General features: G+C 43.5%; 1 protein-coding gene across 1 annotated transcript in view; it reads left to right on the top strand.

The window, feature by feature from the left end:
- The window catches only part of RBM19 (RNA binding motif protein 19), a 111,965-nt gene that overhangs the window by 34,224 nt on the left and 52,775 nt on the right, over positions 1–24,966 (top strand). Inside the window, exon 21 of the mRNA XM_065417675.1 lies at positions 970–1,086. Within this exon, the coding sequence (XP_065273747.1) occupies positions 970–1,086 (117 nt within the window). The remainder of the gene's footprint in view (positions 1–969; positions 1,087–24,966) is intronic.

Genomic DNA, 24,966 nt, shown 5'->3' with positions numbered 1-24,966 from the left:
ACTAAGTACAAAATAAAAAAGGAAGCACTGAGCTTCTGGGAATCGGAAGAACGCAAAGCAACACTAAATGATTTCACCACTTAAGTGAGAGAGGCTAGATCTAAGGTGAACTAAACTAGAAAAGTTGTCACAAGGGTCTCCTTGGGGTAATTTACTATTCTCCTCCCAACTTCTTAAAGAAAAGCATCTTTCCACTGTCATCCTCATCTGTCCTGTAGATGATATTGTTCTGTGCCCCTTCCCTCACGCTGAAGGCATCTTTGTTAGACCAAGGGGAGCTGCATGGGACTTCCTTAAGGGCCCATCAGTACAGCTCTTCGGCTGCTGTGGGGTAATGCACCACTCTGTACATTGAGGCCCAAGAATGGCTTCCACCTCCTGCTGGCTTGGACAGCCAGAATCCATGTCTTGGAATCAAACCTGATGGCTTTACACAGAAGCATGAACTGTTCATGCTATTTACAGCCTTTCAGAGACCAGTTAAAAGTGAAACTAAAGGCACAAGCTGTGTGCTTCACTTACACTAATTTAGCCGGTGTTACAAACTTCTCCCTGTTGTACCAAAGCAGGTCAGCAAACCAACGGAAGTATTGGTCTGTTCCAGAATGGTAATCCCTAGATAGTGCTTTATTTACTTGTCTTGAAATAGCACCCAGCCCAGAAGCCCCTGTCAGGATTTGGGGTCCTGTCTGCAAGATAATGCACAAACACATAGGAAGACTATGATCTTTTTAAAATAATGAGGCAGATTTTTATATATTCCAAGTATAACTGTAATCAAACTGTTCTGTTCTCCCACCTGGTCTATGAAGTGTCCATTGATTCAAATAAGAAGCCATTGAGCATATTGATCAGGAAACTGGACTCCAGAATGTCTAGATTCGTAAGCTGGAAGGAACCAGAAAGAGAGAGGTCTGTGTTGTGTGTTGCTCTGCAGTGTAACTTACCATGTCTCCGTTGATTTACCAGGCCCACTGTGACACCATCCCGCAAAAAACAAACGCTCAAGAAGCAAAAGAGCTCCAAGATTTTGGTCCGAAATATCCCATTCCAGGCAACCGTGAGGGAAATCAGAGAGCTGTTCAGGTAAAGAAATCTGCTGCTGCTCATTTACTCAGTGGGTAGTTACTCACTGGGGCATTGGTGGCTGCTTTTGGCAGGTAACCTTGCTGTCTGATCATAAATAGTACGGAACTTATGGGGTAAGTGAGACATGTATTTAATGCAGATATGGACATATGACATGAAATAAGCAGATTACTCCTGTGTCTGAGCTCCACTTGGAGCAGGAGCATGTAGGGGGGGAAGGGGAGGCGCATCAGCGAGCGGGTCGTAGTGTCTTCATCCTGAGGGCCAAACTGCACCAGCCTGTGCCTGAATTAGAGTAACCTGGGGCTGCACTAATGTACACCAGCAGTGTCTGGCCCACTAAGGATCCACACCGAGATGCCCCAATACATCCCTATCTCTTCTGACCTGTTCCCTGTGCTGCGTTGGTGCAGTTGGTGCAGGAGTTCTGTACCCCAACTCTTCTTGACTGGGGCAGTTCTCAGCTGGTGGGTAACAGACAGAATCTGGCTCCTTTGCACCTCTTAAGCAGTGCAAAGGGTTCAGATCATAACTGAGAATCTGGCCTCAAATCTCTCCTTGTCCAGAATATGTTCCGTGGCTTTCCCAAGAAAGTGAGGTGTGAGGAGCACCAAGAAATTGGCCAGACAGCAGATAGGATTGTTTTACATACAACTAACCAAATTCCTCCCCGGTCCTGTACACGTGGCACCAGGGTTTGTGCACGCCCTTTGTTAAGGAGCTCCCAAAGCTTGGTTCTCTAGCAACAATTAACCTCATATCAAATGGCGTGTGCGTGTAAAGTACTTAGTACAGGGCAAGGGTTGCCCCAAGATTGGGGGCTCTTATATCTTGTATGCTTGTACTTTGACTGAATAGTGATAGAGCCCCTAGAAATGGTCTAGACCCAAAATTTGGATCTTAACGTTGTTCAAACTTCTTCGGATGGGGAGGAAAATTGCCCCTGGATTTCTAATCATACGAGACCCTTCAAGTCCCAAACTTAACCCTTTCTGCCAGTTGTAGAGCAACCAACTTGATGCGTCACATTGCCAGTGCTCAGCTGATATCTGCAGTTTACCGGCCAACAGTCCAAATTATAAACAGCGCCAGGTTGGCTTTTGGTTCTGTAATATATTCAGGGGACGAGAGGAATCTGTACTTGCCCAAAAGATAAAAGATCAGTACAGAGAGATGTTTTGTTTCATGTTATTAAAAGGGCGTTGAAAAACCATGCATGGTTGAGAAGGTGGGGGTATGGGAGCAGTTTGATAGGGTCTGTTTTAAGGAACACAAGGCTTCGATAGCCCATTATCAAAAGCGTGTTAAGAACAATGCATGTTAATCAGGAAGCAGTGTTCCACCAAAATGTCAGTTTCACTTAGTTACACAATATATTTAGGAACCCATTATTTATCTTCAGAACAAAAGCCAGCAATGAGAGAACTGAGCTGATTTAATAATCTCTACTTATTTTTCAGAAGGGCTAAAAATTTGCACACAGTGAACATTATTAAATGCCAGGCGTTCTTTTGGGGCTTTGTTTAAAATTGTATGCCTATGCCATAGATTTATATCCTTTGGCGGGTTTCTTTTTAATAATAATTTTTTAGTTTAAAACAATTCTTTGGAACCAGAGGCATTTCCCTCACCAAGGCAGCAGGGGGCACTCTTAGTCTTCCCAGGAAATAAAGGACAAGAGGGGAACTGCAGTTGTTGCTCGCAGACAATGACACTGCAGGCCAATGGTAGCTCTGCCTGGGGAGGTTAAAGGCCTTGTGGGACAAGCCTCTTCTCTGTTGTTTCACATGTTCAAAAGCCACTTTCCAGCCACCCAAGTGATGTCCCATAACCCACTTCCTTTACTCCACTTCTGAATTATTGTCTGGGCAGGGTATGAAACACAGAAGGTTAAAATCCTTTTTATTCTATAAAAAATGTCTTCACCTTTCAAGCTTTGTCACGTGAGCTCTCCCTTTTAAATCTACCCAAGAATAGGTGTTAGCAACGCTAGCTGTTTGAAATGGACAATGATTGATTTGTTTAAACAGTGCCGACTTTTGGAGGTTTACGTTCATGGATTGTTCAGAGTTGCAGCTTACTCTGTTCCTCTCTCTCCTCTAGTGTTTTGTCGACTCAAAGATCCATCATCACAGTGCTTAGCCTCTCTGTGGAATGAGGATTATGGTTTAGGATGCAATACTAGCAATCTAAGATATGTATAAAAGCGTGCCTTGTCCCTGCACTCTTGTGTTGTTGCTCTCCTCTAGCCAATTCAAGCTAAACTTGAAGACCTGCACCTTGGTCGTGGTAGTGGTGGGTTTTGGATCACTTTAACAAAACTTTTCATAGGAAGAGGGAGGATGAAGACAAACACTTGCAGAAAATCCATGCATGGGTGTTAAATTAGTATTGCTTTCCCAAACCTCCATAGGGAGTGCGTTGGAAAGTGAAGGTACTCCATTTTCTTCATGTGCATTTGGTGATGGTGAGCACTGCTGGATTGGCAGTCCTGGAGTCTGAATCCTTTGTCTAAGCATGGACAACACTGGAATACGTTTTCCTCATACTGTATCTGTCGCCATACTTGAATCCTGGCCTGGAGGGACTATCTCTAATAATGAGGGTATTTCAGGCTGTCTGCTCTCTTTGCTGAGGCTGCTAGTTATGTAGTTTATCAATTTATAACTGTCCTTTTCCAAAATGGGGGAGGGGAGACAAAAAACATGTCTCGGGTGAAGACTTTTAATTCTTTGATACTATATTGAGAGGCTCTTAAGCTGTTATTTTCAAAAACGATTAATGATTTTGGGTGTCTAATTTGAGACCTGTGAAAAGGCCTTATTTTTCAGAGAGCAGCTCCTGAGCAATTTCTGAAAATTAGGTTCCTTTAAAACGTGTCATGCTGGTCCCAGATAATCACCACTTCCCGTCAGAAGTCTTGATCTTAATGCTTTGTTTCATAGCCATATCACTTTCTACACCAACTTAGAGAGCATAAAAAATGGAGGCATTATTGTACAGACTCGCATCACTGAACATGAAGTTACAAAGATTTTTTCCCCTCCTAAAATAGGAGCAACTAAAATGGAAAAAGGTCCTTTACATTTTCTCTAGATCAAATAGGACTTGTTGAGGGGTGAACACTGTAGGCTGCCTTCGTAGAATTATAAATGCACATGGTGCACACTCCACAGAATAAGAGCTGTCATAAAATCAGATTCAGAAAAAGCTTGTGATGGGGTCGAGTGGGGCTTCTTTCTGGAGGAAACATAAGGTTTTTGGAAACTTGCATGTAAATTGGGCAAGATGTATAAACCCTTTTTCTAAAATCAGAACTATCTGTCACTGCCCCATGCTTCAGATGAGCAGAGGAAGAAGACCAGGCTGCCCACTAGCCTCATTATTTGCCTTCGTCCATTTAAAAAAAAAGATCGAGAAAATCCCCAAATTAAGGTTTACTTCCAGTCTAAGCACCAAGTTATATAGCTTTATATGCAGATTACGTTATTGTACATCTGATCACCTCCATATTCTATCTGTAGGAGTCTAATTCATACAAATTTAGTAAGGCTTTCTGGTTACAAAATTTGTATGGACCTCACCCTTAACAGGAATAAGGTTACAGCTATTGTGGGGGGAAAACACAGCTGAAAATAGTGCCAGAACATGGTTATGGTTCCTAGGAATAAATATAGCAGATCACATTGCTATGTGAAAGTAACATTCTGTTTTAGAGAAACCAATGGGATTAAAGATTGGAATATGATACTGGACAGGTTTAATGTACTAAAAATAAATGGTCTGTCCATTATTCTTTTTCAAAGGCTTTGTTGCTTATTTTCTTTAAAACAAGCTCCCCCCTCCCCCCCAAAAAAAAACCAAAAAAACCCACAACTCACTACGTAGTGCTTTTAGAAGAGCAATCTAGCCAAAGTAGCCAGGACAGAAGTTCCCTCTGACCGAAGAAGTAGAAACAGTCATGAATCTAAAACTATATTACAAGGGGCAAGATTTGGAAATTAGATCTGTTCTTCTGGAAGAAAAAAAAGTATGGGTGAAGGATACAGTTGATAAAATAGTTCGATTTTTTTTTTTTTTAACTAAGTCTTTATAAAGTTATTCTTATGTCATTATCCATCTCTTCAAAGCTTGGAATGACCTATGAAAATAAGAGTTGTTACGAGAACGAGCTCTTCATTCCTCATTATGAAGGAACACTGAGATATAATGAAGCCTAGTGCAAGACACACTTCATGTTCACACCTTTCTCCAAGTAAGGGAGGCTACATGACTGGTGAAAATTTTCCCTTCCCCAAGATATCTTCCCGCACTTGAACCCATAGAAATTTTCACTAACCAAAGGCAGAAGAGAGAAAATTGTCGATTAATGGACAGTGAGGTTTTACCCATATAAGAACTAGGTGGTATTAATTGGTACATTCAGCTCCTATATGCTCGGGTATATGACCCACAAAAAATGCTTAGATAGCTAAGCACCTGACACCGATTATTGTACTGTGGCTGCAATTTTAAAAGTGGGAATGGTTATTTTAAATATTTTTAGTTTCAAATGATTCAAATGCTAAATCCTTCTAGCAGCTTAATACCCAGTACAAATCTTTCTGATCAAATTATTTTCACTCTTCAACAGTTCAAAATATTGTGCCATAGAAGACCTCTCCATACAACCTCTGGAAACAAAGACTAGGCCGACGTATGCGCATTAACAAAAAGGATTGCTATTAATGCTAATATGCTTTCTATTTATTATATTTATTACCCCTGTAAAACAGAAGCAAAAACAGATCACGTATGGGAATATAATGCCGACTAAAATTATTGTGGGATGTGTCAAGTTTGAGTGAACTAAAATACAAAATCAGTGGAAGGACATAACACAGATAATCAAATTGTCTGTATTAGTGCTTGTCTACATTTAAAACACTGCACTGATGTAGCTGCACCACTGTAGTGCTTCATTGTAGACGCTACCTAAGCCGATGGGAGGGATTCTCCAGTTGGCGTACTTAATCCACCTCCCCGAGAGATGGTAGCTAGGTCGATGAAAGAATCTTTCCGTCAACCTAGCAATGTCTACAGGGGGAAATAGGTTGGCTTTCCCCCACGCCGCTCAGGGGTGTGGATTTTTTACATCTCTTAGTGACATAATTAAGCTGACTTAATTTTCTAATGTAGACCAGGCCCTCAGAATTTCACCTAAGGACCAGACTGCATTTTCACATTCGTTCAGGACAGTAAAATGTTAATGAATTTTGTCAAAGACTGACGAAGTGGGTATTCACCCACGAAAGCTTAAGCTCCAATACATCTGTTAGTCTATAAGGTGCCACAGGACTCTTTGTTGCTTTTGTCAAAGACTTGGTGTCTGTCACTGAAGATCCATAATTAGCGCTGGTTGGGAACTGGAATTTCCATTCTGTGGGGAAATTCTGAAATATTTTATTCTGAGTCTGATTGAAAAGCTGAAATTTCCCATAAAATGAAAATTTCAGGGCACTTCAATTTGGGACTATCAAAATACTTTGGTAATGTCAAAATGTTTTGATTCATTTTGTTTAGCTTTTATATTATGTTAACGTATGTAATATATACATATAATAAAATATTTTAATATAAAAGTTGAAACAAACTGAATCAAATAGTCACAATGAAACATTTTTACCTTGTTGAAATGAAAGTCTAAACAAATTGTTTAGACATTTCCCCAATCAAAAACTTTGTTGAATTTGACATGTCGCCATGAGATGTTTAGGTTTCAGTGAAACTGCATTGGTGCAGCAGGTCAGGATTAGCAATGTACCAATGCAAAAAAAAAATTAGTATGCATGAGCAGAAATAGCACAGGAAAACCTGGTAATCCTGGAATGACCAAATGCTACTACCACTTGTCATTAGATTTATATTTAATATCAGCTTTTGGCTAGAATCATTTGAAGAATCATATTTATGTACAAAGACACACGAGTACCCTTTGTCTCTTGGGGAACATTGGACTGCCCAGGGAGTAAATTAAAATGTAAAGACTCTGCTGTTTCTCCTGGTGCTGAAAGCTACAAAATTGTCTCTTTCTTTTTTGTTAGAGCATGTTCAGACTGAGGAAGGAAATAATTAGGTGGTTGAATATGCCACAGATTTGCCTCTTGGATTTTCCAAAGAGACCCATGTACTGAATGCTCATCTGAATGACGGCCTCTTCCGAGGCGGTTAATGTTACTCTCCCAGTCTCGTTGGTGGTTTTCCTGTAATGATCACAGTGCTGAAACTAGCTGGAATGACCTGCTTGTGCTAGAGTGGGAAGGATGCATGATTAATGTGGGCATTGGTTTATCTGAGAGCAGCTAGGCGTTGTGCCTACTTAGAGAAGGCCCATGGATAATGCAGTCCAGATGATATGCTTGATAACCAGGCAAATGTCTACTTTCGAAGTGGAGCTGAAGTCCTCTTTCCCACCCGTATTTTTGTCAGTGGGTTGTTGTTAGAAGGTGGTTGAAGAAGAAAGGAAACAATGGTTCTTTGTAAAGCAGGGTATGTAAGCATAAGGACCAGAGTGGGCCAACCACAGACGACAAAAGGGTCATTGGGGAGGAAGGCTTGGTTGGTGCAAGAGGGGCATGAGCAGTAGGGTTGTGCAGGATTATGAAGGTGAATCAGGAGCTTGAACTTCCTCAGGAAGAGGAGAGGAAGCCGGCGAGAGGATTTGAAATGGAGTCATGTAGGCCAAACGGCAGTGCTCGTAAGGGGGGCGGGACCAGGAGCAAGGTGAGAAGCAAAGAAGGGAGGAGATTGTAGTAATCAAGGCAAGTGAGGACCAAGACATGGACACATGGATTTTAGGAATAGGAATGAAGAGGTAAGGATGGGTTTTAAAGATGCTGAGGAAGAACTGATAAGATTTGGTGATGTCGTCTACTTAACTGACTGCAGAACTGATTTCATTGGGTCTATCTGTAGATGGTAGAGCTAGAATAAAATACATCTGAGATGTATGCGTATGGTGTGTGTCTACACTACACATGAATTCATGTGTATGTAATCTTTTGTATGGGTTTGTGTTGCTCAGTCTGTACATTCACTAGTGGAAAACCTCTATTCTGGAGGCCCAGTTTCAAAGGTGGCACCTAAATACAATATGCAGATCCTATACCTGGACATTTATTATAGGTGAATTAAAACAATCTTTGATGTACCATTTAGGGCCAGATCCTAAACTGGCATAACTCAGAGTAGTTTCAGTTTGTCAGCTGAGGATTTACCCTTTAGTGTTTAATTCTGGATTTCAGCTTCCTATTTAGGATCCTGTGTCTGACAGCTGGGATCCTCAGGTCTGAGCACACAAAGTGTTGCAACTATGAACAAGCCCTGTGTGCTCTGCAATTCCACAGGTTGAAGAATTGCGATGTAGAATTTAAACTGGAATTTTATCTTTGAAATATTGCACTTCTAGCCCTTATGCTTGTGTTCTGGCCCATGCATCCTATCCCTGATTAGGTGGGGTTTGTGGGGGGCAGGCTGGGGAACACTGATAGGAAGTGCTTTTAAAAAAAACAACAACAATTGCTTGATGCTTTTTCATCAGTGCATTTGTCCCAGCTACTTGCCCTCACCCTTCCTGACTGAGAACCTCTGCGCTGTAGGTGTCTTTCCACATTGCCTCACACTCCTAAAGGGATGGAGTTTCTCTGCTCGGCTGCACTTCCCCCTCCTCCAGAGCATCTCTGGGAACTGTTCCTTCCTGTAGGTGTGAGCCTCCTGCTAGGAGAGTGAATGGCAGCATTCACAACAGGTGGGAAGAGGCATTCATTAACAGTGTGTGGGTTGGGCTGCAGTGGCCTCACCTGTTGCGTGATCTTTGTCCCTTTTGTTTTTAAGTCTTTTCTTTTATCCCTGTTTTTTTGCTCCCTGATGGAAATGACTAAAGATTAAGCGCTGGTTTTAGCCTCTGTTCTTGAGGCCTGTGTACGCTACGGTTGCGGTCGTGTCTGGTTCCATTCTATAGTGTAGACAGCACTCAGCCCTTGCACATATCCAAGGCTTTTGCACATTTCAGGGACACCCAATCTGCATTAGTTGGTGGGGCAGGGAATATCTTATGTTTGTACAGCGCCTAGCACAATAGGGTGTCCATTCCTGATTGAGGCCTGTTGAGGCTATTGCAATATAAAGAATAATAGAACAGTGTTGTAACTTGCTCTGTTTGTGTTGCTGTTGTCAGGGCCTTAACAGTCTGCCCCTGGTGCATGCTTACAACAAGGTCTAACCCAGAGGATTTACTAATAGTTCCACACACCAGCTTCAAAACACCAGGTTACCTCTGACAATAGGAAATTGTGCTTTCCATAAAAGTGCTTTTATTGAAATCAAATTGCAGATGCAGATTCAAGAGATACTAGTACCTACTTTCAGATGCAAATGCAGGGATTGTGCACGTCTGTGTCTGTCACCACATTAGAAAAGTGTTCATGGTTTTTTTAAATGAAGATTTTCTTTCTTCTTGAGGTGCTGGAAACCCGAACACAGCAGTATTGGACTAGTGCATGAGAACACGCAAATGAAACTGACCAGTCTAGTTTCACTGTCCAAGATGAGCCATGTAGGAATCAGTTAAATGGGTTTTCAATGTTCTTTTTAAAAATTGAAACTGAAAAGTGTTTAACAGAAGAATTTTTTTAACGCTGTCTTGACAGTGGATCTTTCCTTTCTGAGGTCTGAATATTAATCACAGTCGTTGGTTTTAGTGAGTTGGTAACAATCCAGATCGCAAGCCTCCTCATTGCTCCCCTAAATCTCTCTGCTGAGCCATTTTCAACTGCCTGTTCTTACTCCGGCGGATTGTCTAATGCAAACTAAGAATTTCCAGGGTCCCTCATTGTGATTTTTGCTGATGTGGCTCTCACCGATGCACTAAGCTGAACCTAGTGACGGGGCTTAATTAGTTTCCTACACCCCGTTCCCTGTTTTTCATCAGTGCTTTTCTGTTTTTTTTACTTGAAATGCCATGTTCAAACGGGTTACCCTCTGGCAATCTCCCACCACCACCACCAGCCCCACGCCATATCTGTGCTGATTGGTGACTCTAAGGTTCGTGTGTGCATGAATGGGTGCTTTTTAAGTTTCTTCTTCATAGGAAGCAACTTGCTGAGCCCCAGTAATCTAGTCCAACATCTCCTTTGGATACCCATTCAGTGCTATTCATATTACAAGGTGTTGTTCTTTTGCCTGACCTGTTAAAAAGAATATTTTTGTCGTCGGGCAGAGGCAAAGCATGCGTGTTTCCAAGATGCATGCTTGACTATTAAGATGGCTTTTAAGTTGGCCATGAGGGTTTTTAGAAGCTGCTATATAGAAATTGTAGTTGCCTGACATCTAAAGCTGCTCGCCTCTAAGTTTGTAATTCAAGGAACAATCAAGATTGAAAACAAGCATTAAAAAAAAAATCCGTTTCTATTTTTAGATTTCTTGAAATGTTGAGAATGAAAAGCACTTTCATTTTTTGCACTTTCACCATGAAGCTAGACAGGTCAATTTGACACTCTTTCAGTAGTACATAGTGTGTTTTATTTTTCAGTCTTCCTCCCTTCATGGGAATGTCTTAACAAAATCACATTCTATTAAAGACACCCAAATGCTTTCCATTCATGTTGACACTTGTAAAATCCATTCTTTGCATTGTTTTAACAAGCTGCATCATTGGACTGATGTTATTGATGTTCCTTTCAATGCAGTGGAATTTAAAATTCAGATATTTTAGCAAGTCTTCGCTCTCCGTGCTTGTGAAAAGGCACAGTACAGTTTTATAAACCGCTTGTAAGTTGTCCTTTCCTCCCAGGAACCTCAGCCTTGCAGGTGAACGGACACCTAGCTTTTACTTATTTTTGCCTCTTACGGGAGTGGTTTGAGGAATGGAGCCCTCGAAAAACCAGGAAGAGCAGTTGGAATGTTCAGTGTTTGATTTGGTGTGAGAGGGAATCGGGCAACAGCAGAAACACTGCCCCGCCCCATGCCCAAAGCCATCATGGTGAAAAAGACAAGTCAGATGGAATTGAGACCCATCCTTATGTCACATGACCAAAGCATGGATGAAATTAGAAGCCAGCCTGACTCTTACACTAGGAGAGACCTTGCTGAGATTAGGGGTCGCCTGACCAGACTGGAAGTTGTGAACCAAAAGGGAGCTGCAGCATCCATTTCTGGTTCTGTGGTAGCCTCTTAGGGCTGGCTCTCTGGACGTCCGATGGCAACTCACCAACTGCTCCAATTTATAAGCTAAATATAAGCAAGGAAGATAAAAGGGGGTGGATAAGGGTATGCAACAGCCAGTGCCTGCCAGTGGAACAGTACAAATATACTGCTTAGAGGAAAGAGTGAGACAGGGTGGTCTAGTGGATAGAGAATTGCACTAGGTCTTGAGAGACCTATTCCTGGCCATGCCGCTGGCCTGCTGGGTGACTTTGGGCAAGTCACTTCCCCTCTTTTTGCCTCAGTTTTCCCCTCTGTAAAATGGGAATAAAGATACTGACCTCTTTTGTAAAGTGCTTTGAGATCTACTGATGAAAAGCTCTAGATAAGAGCGGAGTGTTTTTTAGAATTAAAAGCTCTTCCTCATCATAGTTGATCCCACTCACCTTGTCAGATTTCAGTGGCCTCCTTTCTGTTTAGTAGCCTTGATCACAAGAGCTCCCATAGACTAGTCTGCTAGCAAATGTTATCTGGGCACAGAATATCCTCTCCACTCCCCTTGGGTTGGGGCCCTTCTTGGCTTTTGCACAGTTGCTTCATCCCTGTGTCCTGGCTCTGAGGTCTTTTCTGCTACCCTTTATGATATGAGGCAATAATCTAACCCTTTATTCTGAACAGTCTAGCAGCTGCATTTTCTGACTTGACCTGGGGGGTTGGAGGAAGGGGCAAATGCCTCATGGTTTCTAGCTCCCTCGTGTGGAGATTCCTTTGTGGGATTCATCTGAGGTCCACCACTTAGGCTGGAAGGAGAGGTCAATCCAGGGACTCCTGTATTCCAAAGCCCAGGGTGCGATCAGAGCACCTCCCCAGACCAGGCCCAACTGCTTCTAGCAGAATCTGGCCTTTGAAAAAACTTACTCTGCAATACAATTGCTTACATGGAGCCAACTGCATCTTCAGAGCTGCTTCCCTGCAGAATTGCCACTGTTTGCACCTAAAGCCCATATACATACTGCTACGTTTGTGCCAGAGTGGCATGCTAGCAGCAAAGGGGTTAAAGTGGAAGCAAGGGGTGGAACCAAGGTATTTCAGATGCTCATTATTCATTGCCAACTTTCCCCAAAATCGTATTAATTTCACGCTGTCACGCAGGACTGCGCTGTCTTGCTCATCAGTATCTGGGAAGGCGGGAGCTGCGATGGGATGGGAAAAGAGTGCACTCTCACTTCAGAACTGCTGGTATTTGGAAAGATCATTGGTAGCCTCTCTCTGCTACAGCACCGGCCCAGCACGTTCAGGCTGCCTGGGTTCTGGGGGAGGGAGGCTGGATCTAGGAAATGGGAGGGGCACGTCTCCACATGATGGCTCCTGATGATCATTTTCCACCCCGCTGCTTGCACAAAAGCCTCATGAAATTAGGTCTGCTGCAGCAGGCAGGTCTACTCTGCAAACCGACGGCACGGGAGAAGGGCGGGAGGAAACGGCACTACCTGTAGGGAATGAGGAAGCTGTTACACGTTGGACTTCGGTAAAAACCTTCTTTACATGCAATTGCCATCTGTGACTGGGAGGATTCTTGAAATGGCAGGGGGCAGACGTGCAGTCAGGCTGTGTCTATAAATTACTCTCCCGTTTTAAAAATCTTCCATGGACTGGTCCCCTGCTTACCTCCTTTTTGTCCCTTCACCTAGTCCAACTCTGTTGGTGCAAGAGCCTTCACCTTCCCGACATCTGGAGGTGGATCTCTGCCTTTGAGTCTTCATCTCCTCTCCTAATATACTGTCTTGTGTTTTATGTAATACCTTTTTCATCTTGAAGGGATCCCACAGCACTTTCCTAACTGTATATTTAACAGCACTGAGGGGGTGGAGCCACATCTGGGGCAGAGGGCAGCAGCCAAGCTTGCAGCGTGCTGTACAACAGTCGAGGAGATGAAAAATTGAGTCCAAAATTCTCAAGTCTGTGAGATCTCCACGTCCATCGAAGCAGAGATCATGGCCTTGGCCTTTTACCGTCTGAAAAGAGCCTCTCCTGGGAAACTTCAATTTACCCATCTCGGAAGAAGAAAGGGCAGCTAAACCCTTTCTGGGTTGTGGCTCTAGGGACTTCAGCTGGGGCTTAGACCACTCAGCTATCCCCTTGGCCTCATCTGCAAACCTGCCTCTCTTGCCAATGCTGCTTAACGTTCTTCTCCCTTTTGTTTTTATCCTGTATTTAAAAAAAAAACCCTTTGTAAAGTGCATTGGGATGCAGCTTGTCTCTGAGGTTCTACGCAGTAAAGATGTGTGATGTAAAACGCTCAGCTTTGAGAGCTTAGAGGAGTTGCCTGTAGACTCACTGGGGCAGATATTTTTTTAAGAGGTGTGGAGCTCCCAAAACTCGAGTTGGAGCTGCAAGTGCTCAGTTTCTTTGGAAATGGAGCCCAGCAGCTTTTTGCCTTCTGTTCCTTTTTAATCTCTTGTTGATCTCCCTGACTCTGAATCTGCATTTTCACGGGTACAGTGAAAGTTGGACCCCCAGTATAGGTACAGTTGCTCCAAATAATACCCTAGTAAGAGACCTTTGTTGGTGCGCTGTGCTTATTGTTAACTCTTTGAGCAGTGACGATTTGCAGGAATACCATATAAAAACTCATCAGCAAGGTTTGCAGGGTTACATTTGAACTGTGTGAGGCTGCCAGCTCTTACTATCTTCCTTCTCTTATTGTGTGAACAAATCTGTGGGCCTGTTTCCAGATGAAGATTAAGGGAACTGTCCAACCTTAAAGATACTCTGCTTGAAGAGAGTCAACCTTTCTGCCTCGTTGCTCCTCCGTGCACGTGCTGTTCCTCTAGAAACCCTCCTCTTAAAAGAGAACAAGTTACTGTCTTCAGTCCCTCTTTCCCTAGACGACATGAGCAGATGTTATGTATATTAGGGAGGTAGCATTGTCCAGTTGAGAGCGCGCCAAACTGGGTGTTGGGAGACCCAAGTTCTGTTCCTCACTTTGTCACTGACTTTCTACTTGACTGAACAAGTCACATCACAGCCCCGTGCCTCAGTTTCCCCATTTGTGACACGAGAATATGCACTTCTGTAAAATGCTTTGAAGTCTATGGAAAAAGCCCTACATAAGTGACAAACACTACTACCTTGTTGCTCCAAGCATCTAGGATTAGGGGGTCCCCCCCCCCAAACACTTCTTTCATATGACTTAGGCTGCTCCAAGAAGACTTGCCCGCTTTCTTTAGATTGCAAGCTCTTCATCTGTGTACAGTGTTGTACGCTGTGGGGACCCCTAGTTGTGACCCAGTTTATCATCTGCAGCACATAGGTAGTTTTAGAACTGAAATAACCAGAAGATACACTGCTTCCTGAAGTCATCCCTGATCTAGGTCTTCTCCAGCTGATGTTCAGAAGACTGTTTGCTTAAGGATCGCTTTGTTACTGCAATACTCTTAATTTATTTTAAAGGGCCAACCACACTTGTTCAAACCTAAAACCAGTCTTCGTGGGGAAACCTCATGTACTCAGAGAGGAAGTAAGATACAGATTTTTAACAGAGGTGGGTAATTAACCATTGGAACAACTTAATCTTGTGATGGATTCTTCATTACTGGCAATTTTAAAATCAAGATTGACTATTCTTCTGAAAGATGCTCCAGTTCAAAGAGGAATTAGTTCAGGGAAGTCCTGGGGGCTGTTACATAGGATACTCCTGGGGGAATTCTGTGCCAAAAAAAATAAAAATTCTGTGCGGAATATTTTAAAATTCTGCATGTTTTATTTGTCAAAATAACAGTGTAATTACACCAGTTTCAATTATTTTGGTAATTTATTTCAAAATACCTGTCAGCAAGTATGTCTGTAACAATACAGACAACAAAAAAGTTTCAAGAATTTTTTTTTGACAAATAGATTCCTTACTAGGCATATTAATACAGAACTTTGAGTAATAATTCATTTAAACTACAATACAGAAACATATTTTCTGTACCCCCCACTCAGCCACCCCCACGCCCCATGTGGCCCTGCACCCCCACTCAGCCATCCACTCCCATTTGTCCCTGCATCCCAACTCCCATTCCCCCCTCCCCAGCCCTTCTGGACCCCAGTCTGTGACACCCTTCCACCCCCAAAGCCATGTGCCCCACATGTGCCATGCCTCCTGACTTGGCCCCACAGGCAGGGCGCCATGAAGAATGCAGCCTCTTCTCTTCCCTATCTGAAGCTGGGGCTGCGCCTGCCCTGGACCAGCTGCCCTCTGTCCTGATGCCACAGCAGCCCCTGCTGGGTGAAAGGTGTAACTGCAGCACCTCTCCGGTAGAATGTATTTCCTGCAGACAAGAAAAAATTCTGCGCGTGCGAATTCTCCCAGGAGTAACAGGAGGTCAGACTAGATGATCACAGTGGTCCCTTCTGGCCCTGTAATCTATGAATCTATTCTGCTCTGAGTCAACCTATTTCTGACACGTTAGTCAAAGTCTGTGTTTCAGGTGACATGTAAAACCCAGACCACGACTGCTTGTGATCTTTAAAATCTAAAATGTAACTCTTGCCTGCAACCCTAGCAACCAGGTGCACAGACAGATACTTATCTAGGTGCATGCATATTTTGTGAGCATCAGTGTAGGTGCCTAGATTTGAAAATGTAAGCCTGAAGACTTCTTCACCTTTTCACAGCTGTAGGAATGGGAGCCCTATGTTGACGTAGTCCAATTATAGCTTTGGGTAATTGCATTCTATTTCCCTAAATTTTCCCTGCAATTTCATTTGGGAGAAGTTATTCTCCTTCCTGACTCTCAAAACAGTATGGATGCATTCCTGGCACAAAACAGCTGTTTTGTCCCACCCCAGAAGTGGCTGCATTTCAGCAAGGGGAAAGATCTCTGTAGCGTATACTAGCTTTAAGTGCTTTGGGTCTGAAAATGCAGCTTATAAACAGAGAAATGTTTGCTGCTTAGAAAAGGTGAATTCCACTCTCCCTTTATAGGTATATCTCTTTAAAACATTTGGTGATGGCAGGTTATTTTGGGGTATCATTTCCTTTCCTAACTTCTTATAGGACTTGTGTGTGTTACATCTCTCGGAGTTTGTCTGAGTGTGCAGTGCCAGTGGACTGAGTAGAACAATGATCCCACCCCTCTCTGATAGCCCCTCATTTGTATCTCATTTTCACGTTATCATTCAGCCCGTGACTTGCAAGGCTATTTTGACAGCATCTGTCAGCAAGGTGCAAGCGTCTGCTATCGCCTCTGATTGGTTGCAGACACCTATGGCATTGTGCTGAATATTATTACAGATGTTTTAGTGGTGAGGGGAGGAGGGGGAAGCAAAACACACACCTCCCCGTACAACGTTCTGAGTCTTCAGTGAGCCGTTCTGTGGTCTCTGGATTCATTTGCATTTTTCTGGCTCCCGCTGGAGAATGGAGCCGTAAAATGCTCAGGCAGTGTGGGTTTGTGTGTGTGTGTGTGTGGTTTAATTTGTTTTATTTAAGAGGCTTTTAGTTGGGAGGGGGAGAAATGGAAGAGGGTGGTAAAGCCATCTAAGCAGCCACTTAGTCTCGTCAATGTCTATTTATTAAATTAGTGAGGTTACGTAGCCAGGGTTCACAGCTGCTATTAGATGGGCTCGCTCTGCTTACAATATATTGCATGCCAATACAATGGGACCATATTTAAGAGAGCTGTGGATAGGTACAGCTTTGCTTGCGTAAATCCCATTTGTACGTTCTTGAAATCTATACTGAAATACTGTAGAATCTTACTAAATAAATACCTGATCAAGGAATAAACCATTTTTCCTCTTCCCCTCCAGACAGTATGAAAAATGTAAGCTACACTAAAGCAATCTAGTGTTACATGATCAAAGTGGACGGACTTCCTGTGCACCAAATTCAAAGCACGCAGGAACCCTAGTAAACACAAAAGTGCAAAGAACACAATTTTGGGGGTGCAATTAAGCTATGCTTTTATCGTTTGATTACTCTAAACATTAAATGGTGATGTCAATTTGCAACAGTTTATTAGATTGATCTTAGTTTTAAAATGTAGGATACTCTCCTTCAAACACTGGGCCTTATTCTCCTGTATATAAAGGCAGATGTACACTGCACTGGTAGTGTAAAGGGCCCTTAACATTAGCATAAATTATATGTAATACGCTTTTACCCCCGCACAGCAGTGTAGTGTAACTGAGGATAAGGCTCATGAATGGAACCACTCATGCTAGCAAGCATGGTTTATTATTCCTTTGTATTACTGTATTGTTCCACTTAAAAATCAGGACTCCCTGGGGCTTGCCACTGTACATACATACAGTGACACAGTCCCCCCTCTGAAGAGTGCACAAAGTGTGGAGAAAGCAAATGCTGTTCCTCGTCTATAGATGGGAAACTGAGGTACAGACGTGGTTTGCCCAAGTCCGTGGCAAGGCTGGAAACTGAAACATCTTCGGAGTCCCAGTCTAGTGCCAAAACCACAAGACCATCTATGTTTCCTCGCCTGGTAATAAATATTTCTGCAGAATTTTTCCTGACGACTTTTGTCTGTATATGCTTGTACCATGGTCATATCTGTATGTGTACATAATATACATGAGAGCCCACTTAAAAGGATTAGCTAGCTCTATTATACTAACGCAACATCAACTGCTCATTACAAATGCAAACACAGACTCTTAAAACTAAGTTCTGTTATATAACGTGGACAAAAGTATTTCTTCACTTCACTTTAAAACTGATTTAAGTTGGTATGACATGTTTAAATTCTGAATATATACCATAGATCAGGGGGTTCTCAAACTGGGGTCATGACCCCTTAGGGCATCACGAGGTTATTACGTGGGGGGTCGTAAGCTGTCAGCCTCCAACCCCAAACCCGCTTCGCCTCCAGCATTTATTATAATGTTAAATATTTAAAAAAGTGTTTTTAATTTATAAGGGGGTGGGGGATTGCACTCAGAGGCTTGCTGTGTGAAAGGGGTCACCAGTACGAAAGTTTGAGACTCACTACATAGATTGCAAAGCAAATCTACAGGAAAGTAAAAGAGAACGACTAGATTTGCAGTGTCCATTTGGTAAAAGAAGGCTGAGCTGCTCTGTTGTCCGTAGTGCTGCTATTTCCAAGGCTGTACACGCTTCTGCTGTCATCATCCCTCGGGCTGATACGCAAATAAGGAAGGTTTCAGAGTAGCAGCCGTGTTAGTCTGTATCCGCAAAAATAACAGGAGTACTTGTGGCACCTTAGAGACTAACAAATTTATTAGAGCATAAGCTTTAGTGGGCTACAACCCACTTCTTCGGATGCTGCATCCGAAGAAGTGGGTTGTAGCCCACGAAAGCTTATGCTCTAATAAATTTGTTAGTCTCTAAGGTGCCACAAGTACTCCTGTTATTTTTGCAAATAAGGAAGTAAACCAAAAGAGCATCTCTTTTGGGAGACTTACCCAACACTTTTTGAGAACTACGGATAAGTAGTTACGGATAACCCCTGTAAAAATAACATTTTCTTGTACACTGCAGTTGTATGCTTAATAAGGTGCTTATAAAGAGAGACAACATACAGCCAGTAGATACTGAGACACGAGGCTTTATTTGTGTTGTTGAACAGAAACAGACACCCAAATTCAAGCTTCAAATACCAAAAATACTGTGTGTCTGAACGGGTTCCCCCCCCCCCCCCATTTCATCAGACTCTGAGTGGGTATGTTAACTCCATGTACTAATGCTATGTCCAGTCCCAATTTTAAAAAGATCTGAGAGATGGGTGGGGAAGTTTTTTCTCTTTGGAGTCCATGCCACACTATCAGATCTCATGATTGTTGTTGTACTCAAATAATGAGAACAGAGGCACTTAATGTGAACTTCATTTTTAATATATTTGCATTTTTAAATCTGTCTTCTTGTCTGTTCTGATTAAAATAATTCATCTGGTTACTTTTGAAGTTCTTTTGCAGCTTTATAGGAATGGAAATTCTCTTACAAATTGTAGCTATGTTCAGATAGGTGTCTGCCAAAAAATATCTGGTGCTTCTGTATTTATTCTCCATCAGATCAGATGTAGTCTGCTAAAACTGAACCTGAAATTAATGTCTTTCAGCTACTAGCACCATAATCTCAGCCTGGTATCTAACAGATACTCTGTGTAGCACACTGGCTAAATCGTTGGGACTTTTCTTGGTGCCACGCAAGGCACAATAGAATGTGTTCTCCGTTACTTATGTCCTCCATGGAGCTGAGAATTTAAATGTCTGGCTTTGAAACTGATTCAGAAGGAGGCTCTGGGAGACTGGAGTTGTAGTGTGCTCTCCTGGGACTACTATTTTTTTAGTTTAAATTATTTTTGACCATAGCTGCAATTTAAACATTGAGAGTGGGATTTTCAAGGGGAGGGTTTTCTAAGGGAGTCGGGCACCTAGATCTCAGGCCTGACCGAGCCGTGGGCTATTTTGAAATTCCAGCCTTTGTGCCACTACCATGGTGACTTGGTGCTTTTGAACTCTGAGGCCCTGCTCCTGCAAGGTGATCTGCACAAGTAGAATTACAATCTAGAGCCCCAGCTCATGTGGGGTGCTCTGCCTGGGTGGAGTTCTCACTTGGTTTCAGCCACACACACTGTCTCGCATGGTTTGGGGCAGTAGATCTTCCTGTTGATACATGTAAGTACCACCTAGTGACCTCAGGGGGAGTTGCATCTGAGTATCAGAAGGCAGAACTTGGCACCTTGGGGTATGTCTGCACTGCAGTTAAACACCTGTGACTGGCCCTTGTCAGCTGACCCAGGCTGCGGGGCTGTAACATTGCAGTCTAGATGCTCGGGCTTTGGGACCCTCCTCCCTTCTAGGGTCCCAGAGCTTGGGCTTCAGCCCGAGTGTCTACACTGCAATGTTATAGCCCGAGTCCGCTGACACGGGAAAGCCACAGGTATTTAATTGCAGTGTAGAGACACCTTTGGCGTTTGCTGTGTGGTGTAATTTTTAGAAGTGGGGATACTGACATACTAGGCTGTAAAACTGTGCAAACTACACTGTAAGTCCTAGGCAGGTCCAGCGAGGGGCAACCTCCTCTGTCTACAAAAAGCCTTTTCATAGAGATTCTGCACTAATTTCTACTACACAAAACCCAGGTGGAGGCCTGAATGAATCTGGCCCAGGGGAAAACATCTACAATGAACTAGAGTAGAAAGTCACCCATAGAGGATAACTACAGCATTCATGAGTGGCGCCATGAAGGTAAACAATCACCACATGCAAAAAATCAGTGGTGGATCAGTTCCTTTCCTCCCCCCCGTACTCAGTATGAAACTAAGCTGTTAGTTTCCACGTGTGCTCTGATACAACGCCCTCCCCCAAATAACTACCTAAGCTGCAACATAAAGCAATATGTGATAGCACTGCCTTTGTTAGGATGGGTAACCCATTCTGCCTTGGGTATTAACAGTTCCACTAACCAAGAGCTTTGTCTGGCATCAATGGAATGAGGATTATTCACCTAGTATGAATACCAGTGTCTTTTTTAAAAGCGTGCTACGAAGACCGAAAGGTGGTACTGGGATAGAAAGACTCTTATGAGCACAGGCCTTGGGAACTGAGCATGGTCACCCATTTTGTGAGAGGGGAGATGTAACTGATGGATCTAAAGGAGATTACGCTGGGATTTTCAAGCCACCTAATGGAGTTGGATGCTCAGTTCCCGTTAAAATTAACGGGGATTGAGTGTCAAAGCCCCCTAAGTGGCTTTGGGAAAATCTCAGTGTATAAGCATATATAAAGTTTCAGGGCAAGATTGTTTCTAGCTTCAGTTGTGTAATTTGTGATCAGGGTTTTAAAGTACAAGAATAAATTTAGATATTAAGCAGATACCTGTCACTGATCAACACTCTGATCAAGCAGTTAAATGCTGCAGGGAGGGAAGTATAAAAGAATTTGAGGTTACTGTGGACTTAATCGTTTTGGGGGGAACAGACTGAATATGTTTGCAGAGTGCATTCCCAGAAGATCAAGCAATGGAGCTAGCTAGACTTTATAGCTCTTCCAATTTAATCCATTTCTGTAATTCTCTAATTCCAAAGACATTCCAGTGGGGATCTCTTAGTCACTATCTCTGTGGACCTAGCAGAGATCACCAACATGCATCTTCCGAGATGGGGCTTGAACTAGGTTTTCCTGCAGGTGAAGTTAGATTATTTGGGCTCAGCCACCCAGCATTCCCCACCTCCCCTACTGCCACTATGGCTAGTTAAATTATTCTGTAGGAGCCAGCACAGTAGAGCTAAAGTACTGTGACAGTTGTACCATGGCAACTGTACCTGTCTGTGTCTGTCATTCTCCTCTAGCTGCAGCTGGGAAGCTGTTGAAAAATAATCATTATTTGGAAGGTAGAAGGAGGGTGCGGGGAGGGAGAAAAGAGACAGAATTTAAGACAATACAATTCTGCGTCCACAATCACTGCAAATCTGTGCAGACCTGGGAAAGGAAATGCCCCTTTAACACTAGCTTTAAAATAAATCTCTTTACAGAATTTAGTATCTTGCACAACATTAAACCTTGCAAAGTGGGATTAAATGAAACAAAATTAAGAAGCCAAACCTGATACTAGCACCTGTTTAAAAATGAGTTAAATGGAGGGATATTGAAATTTTAAACCCCTTCACTGTGCTGCTGAAAGAGGATTTTTTTTGCCCAGTTTTTGGAGTTATGCTTATTCTGTTTAGCATGCAGCCTAACTGTGTAATTACACGATAGACTGCAGTAGAATTTAGTGCCCATAATACCAGTTATAAAGAAGAGCTCTAATTATGTACATCTCAGGTAAATAATACATCAGGGGCCATGGAAGGGCATAATTATCGGTCTGAAAACCTGCGTAATTACTAATTTACTGGGAATTTCAGCAAGCTTTTGATAAGATCCCTTATAAGCAACCGTGAAGGAAAATAAACTGAGTAAGGGGCAAAATGTTGTTACATTTCTGAAAACAGTCTAAGCAAGGGGAAACCGTGCTAGTGAATAGCGTCTTAGAGGGCTCTTGGGAGGGGAAGGATGGGCTTGTGGGGAGGGTTCTGGACTAGTACTAAGGAGACCAGGGTCCTGATCCTGGCTTTGCCTCAAACTCCCTGTGTGGCCTTTGGTAAATGTCAGCCTCGGTTTCCCCCTCTATAAAAGAGGGTAATTGTTACCTATTTCATACGGGTGTTGAGGGCAAATCGATAAGTACTCCGAAGAAGCACATTTGGTGGCCCCTGAGCACCATAGAAAATTCAGTTAACATGGATAAGACCTATGGGTGGGTATTGGGACAGTCGGGTTTCTCTGTGCTAATGATTTGGAAGGTGGTTATATAGTGAGGTGGTTGTGGAGAGATGCCAAGTTTAATTCACAGAGCAAAACACCAATGGAGCCCATGCCCAGATGGATTTAAATCTCTCTGGGAGAACAGAGCAGGCGGATGAGAGGCGATATATATGGATTAATATACTGGAAATGTATATTACAGTTTTCCTCCCCAAATCTTCTCTCAGATACTGATGGGCTCTGAACTTGTAGGATCATGTGAAGGGAAAGAGACTTAGGAATTGGGCCAAACTGACTTCAGTGGAGTCGTATATTAGACAGAACCACACACAGCTTTCTACCCCGTATGTATCACGTGTTATTGAAAAGCAGAGGGGACACTTTGTGAGTTATAATCAAATAACACTGTAGCCAGCTCACCTGCAGCACTGTACCTAGCGCCCATCCTCCCCTCTCCATACAGCTGTGAGAAGGCCCTGAGACGGATGCTGGCTAGAGGCAGAGAGGGTAAAACTGGTGAAATACTGACAGTGTGGTAGGCTTGTATATTTCAATTTTGAAGTGTATTTGTTTCTCCTGCGTTGAGACCTTTAGGAGGATGATTAAGGCCTCCCTTAATTTGCGATGTTGCGGATCTTGCAATATTAGGCTTCCATCGCAGTTTTGACAGCGGGAACCCAGCCGTGTGTGGGGGCTGCCAGGAGAAGCCCCTGCCGCCCTGGGCGGCCGACAGCAGGAGCCCCCACTCTCTGCCCCAGGTGGCTGACAGCAGGAGCTCCCATTGTCAGCCCCACACATGGCGGGGCTCCCGCTGTTGTCAGCTTTTCCAAATTACCGCAAATAACGCAGGTCTGTTATTACTTTCCTCGATTTTCCGTGGCTTGTCCGCAACTCAGCCGCAATTATTTGACAATCATCCCACCATTCAAGTAGGGCCTTAATGATAATGAATGTGTTAAACAAATACTGAAAGCCACCTTGGGCTTATCTCCCTTGGGAAACACTGAGTTATCCTAGTGGGATTTTGCTTGTGGTTTGAGGGAGTCCAGGTCTACAAAAGCAGATGCTTAATCCTCTAAGCAGCTACTTCGCCTCTGTTAGCAGTAGATACAGTATGCATTTCTTCTGTTGTATACCATGCTTCCTAGCTCTGCCTGGATCCTGAAGCTGAGCTCTGGGCTTGCTCCATCCCTCCCACAGCCATGACATCACGTGATTTATACAGATGCCTTTAATCCCAAGTGTGTGGGAAGGTGTAGCAGGACCCAGCAATAAAACTTCAATCAACAATGAAAACAAATAAGTCAACTGGTGGTCCCGTGTGAGAGGAGGATATTGGCTGACAAGAAGAGGAAGGGGAGAGACATCAACCCATTAGCAGGAGCATTAAGAAAAGAAGGGATTTGACATGACCGTCAGAAGACAAGAGGGGCGAGACACGCAAAGAGTTAGCGCTAGAAGAGCAAAGGCAAGGTTCTTAGCCCTGGTGCTAGAATCCTGAATCACAGGGAGAGAATGCCTGAAAGGATGTGAGCGCCATGGTGGGGGAGTGAGGAGAGGGGAAAGGTAGGTTTGGGACAGCCCCTTAAAAGGAAAGAAGTGAGAATGATAAGGCAACAGTTGCTGGCTGGTCCGAGCTCAGCAAAGCGGCAGTGAGAGGGATGTGCTGGGATAGATGTGACTGGCAAAGCTAAACAAAAAGAAGTGTGCCACCCTTATGCAGTGGCTGAAGAGAGATTTTTGGAAGAGCTGCAAAGAGTGCCCACTCCAGGAGCTTCACTCCCTGCATCCTGCTCACTTCTCCAGCAGCGTTTTTTTTCCTTTTTGTACCTGTTCACAACATGTCGTTTTATTTTACCACTTGAAGCTGGTCCCGTTGACTAATCCCCACCTCTCCCTATATTCATAGTGAGCTCAAAAGAGAGAGAAAAAAGCCACACTTCATTTGCAAGTCCTTCCGCTGCGTGTGTCGCTAATGACCACTCTAATTATGATATCGCACAGTCTCCTTCAGGGGCTGCCTAATCCAGCTGCCTTTTGACATCTCATTGGACCATGGGACGTTTGAAAATTTTTGCGATGAAAAGCAAGTGGGTCCGGGGTGGAAGAGCAACCACGTGAGAGCAGGTCTGATTTTTGGCAGCAACACTTGGTTGTTTCCACCTACTGCTCCCTCTTCTGCTGTATCACAGGTTCGCTGGTGGGCCAGTTCTCAGAGAGGCTTTAGAATCGTTTTCCAAACGGAGGAGCGAAGCAAGGGGGGGGGCCAGTGTGTAAGAAAGTGTTTGCAGCGGGGAGCGGGGTGTGGAGGGGAAGTCAGCAGAAATTAGCATGAAAGGCTCCTCTGCCGTGCTGTGGAGAGCGAGCGGGGAGATAAAGCGAGAGCGTGCTTTGTGCCTAGCCGGCGACATGATAATTGGCTTT

Source organism: Emys orbicularis, chromosome 16 (assembly GCF_028017835.1).
Source record: "Emys orbicularis isolate rEmyOrb1 chromosome 16, rEmyOrb1.hap1, whole genome shotgun sequence".
In the NCBI taxonomy this organism is placed as follows: Eukaryota; Metazoa; Chordata; order Testudines; family Emydidae; genus Emys; species Emys orbicularis.
This window is presented reverse-complemented; position numbering and strand designations above follow the sequence as displayed.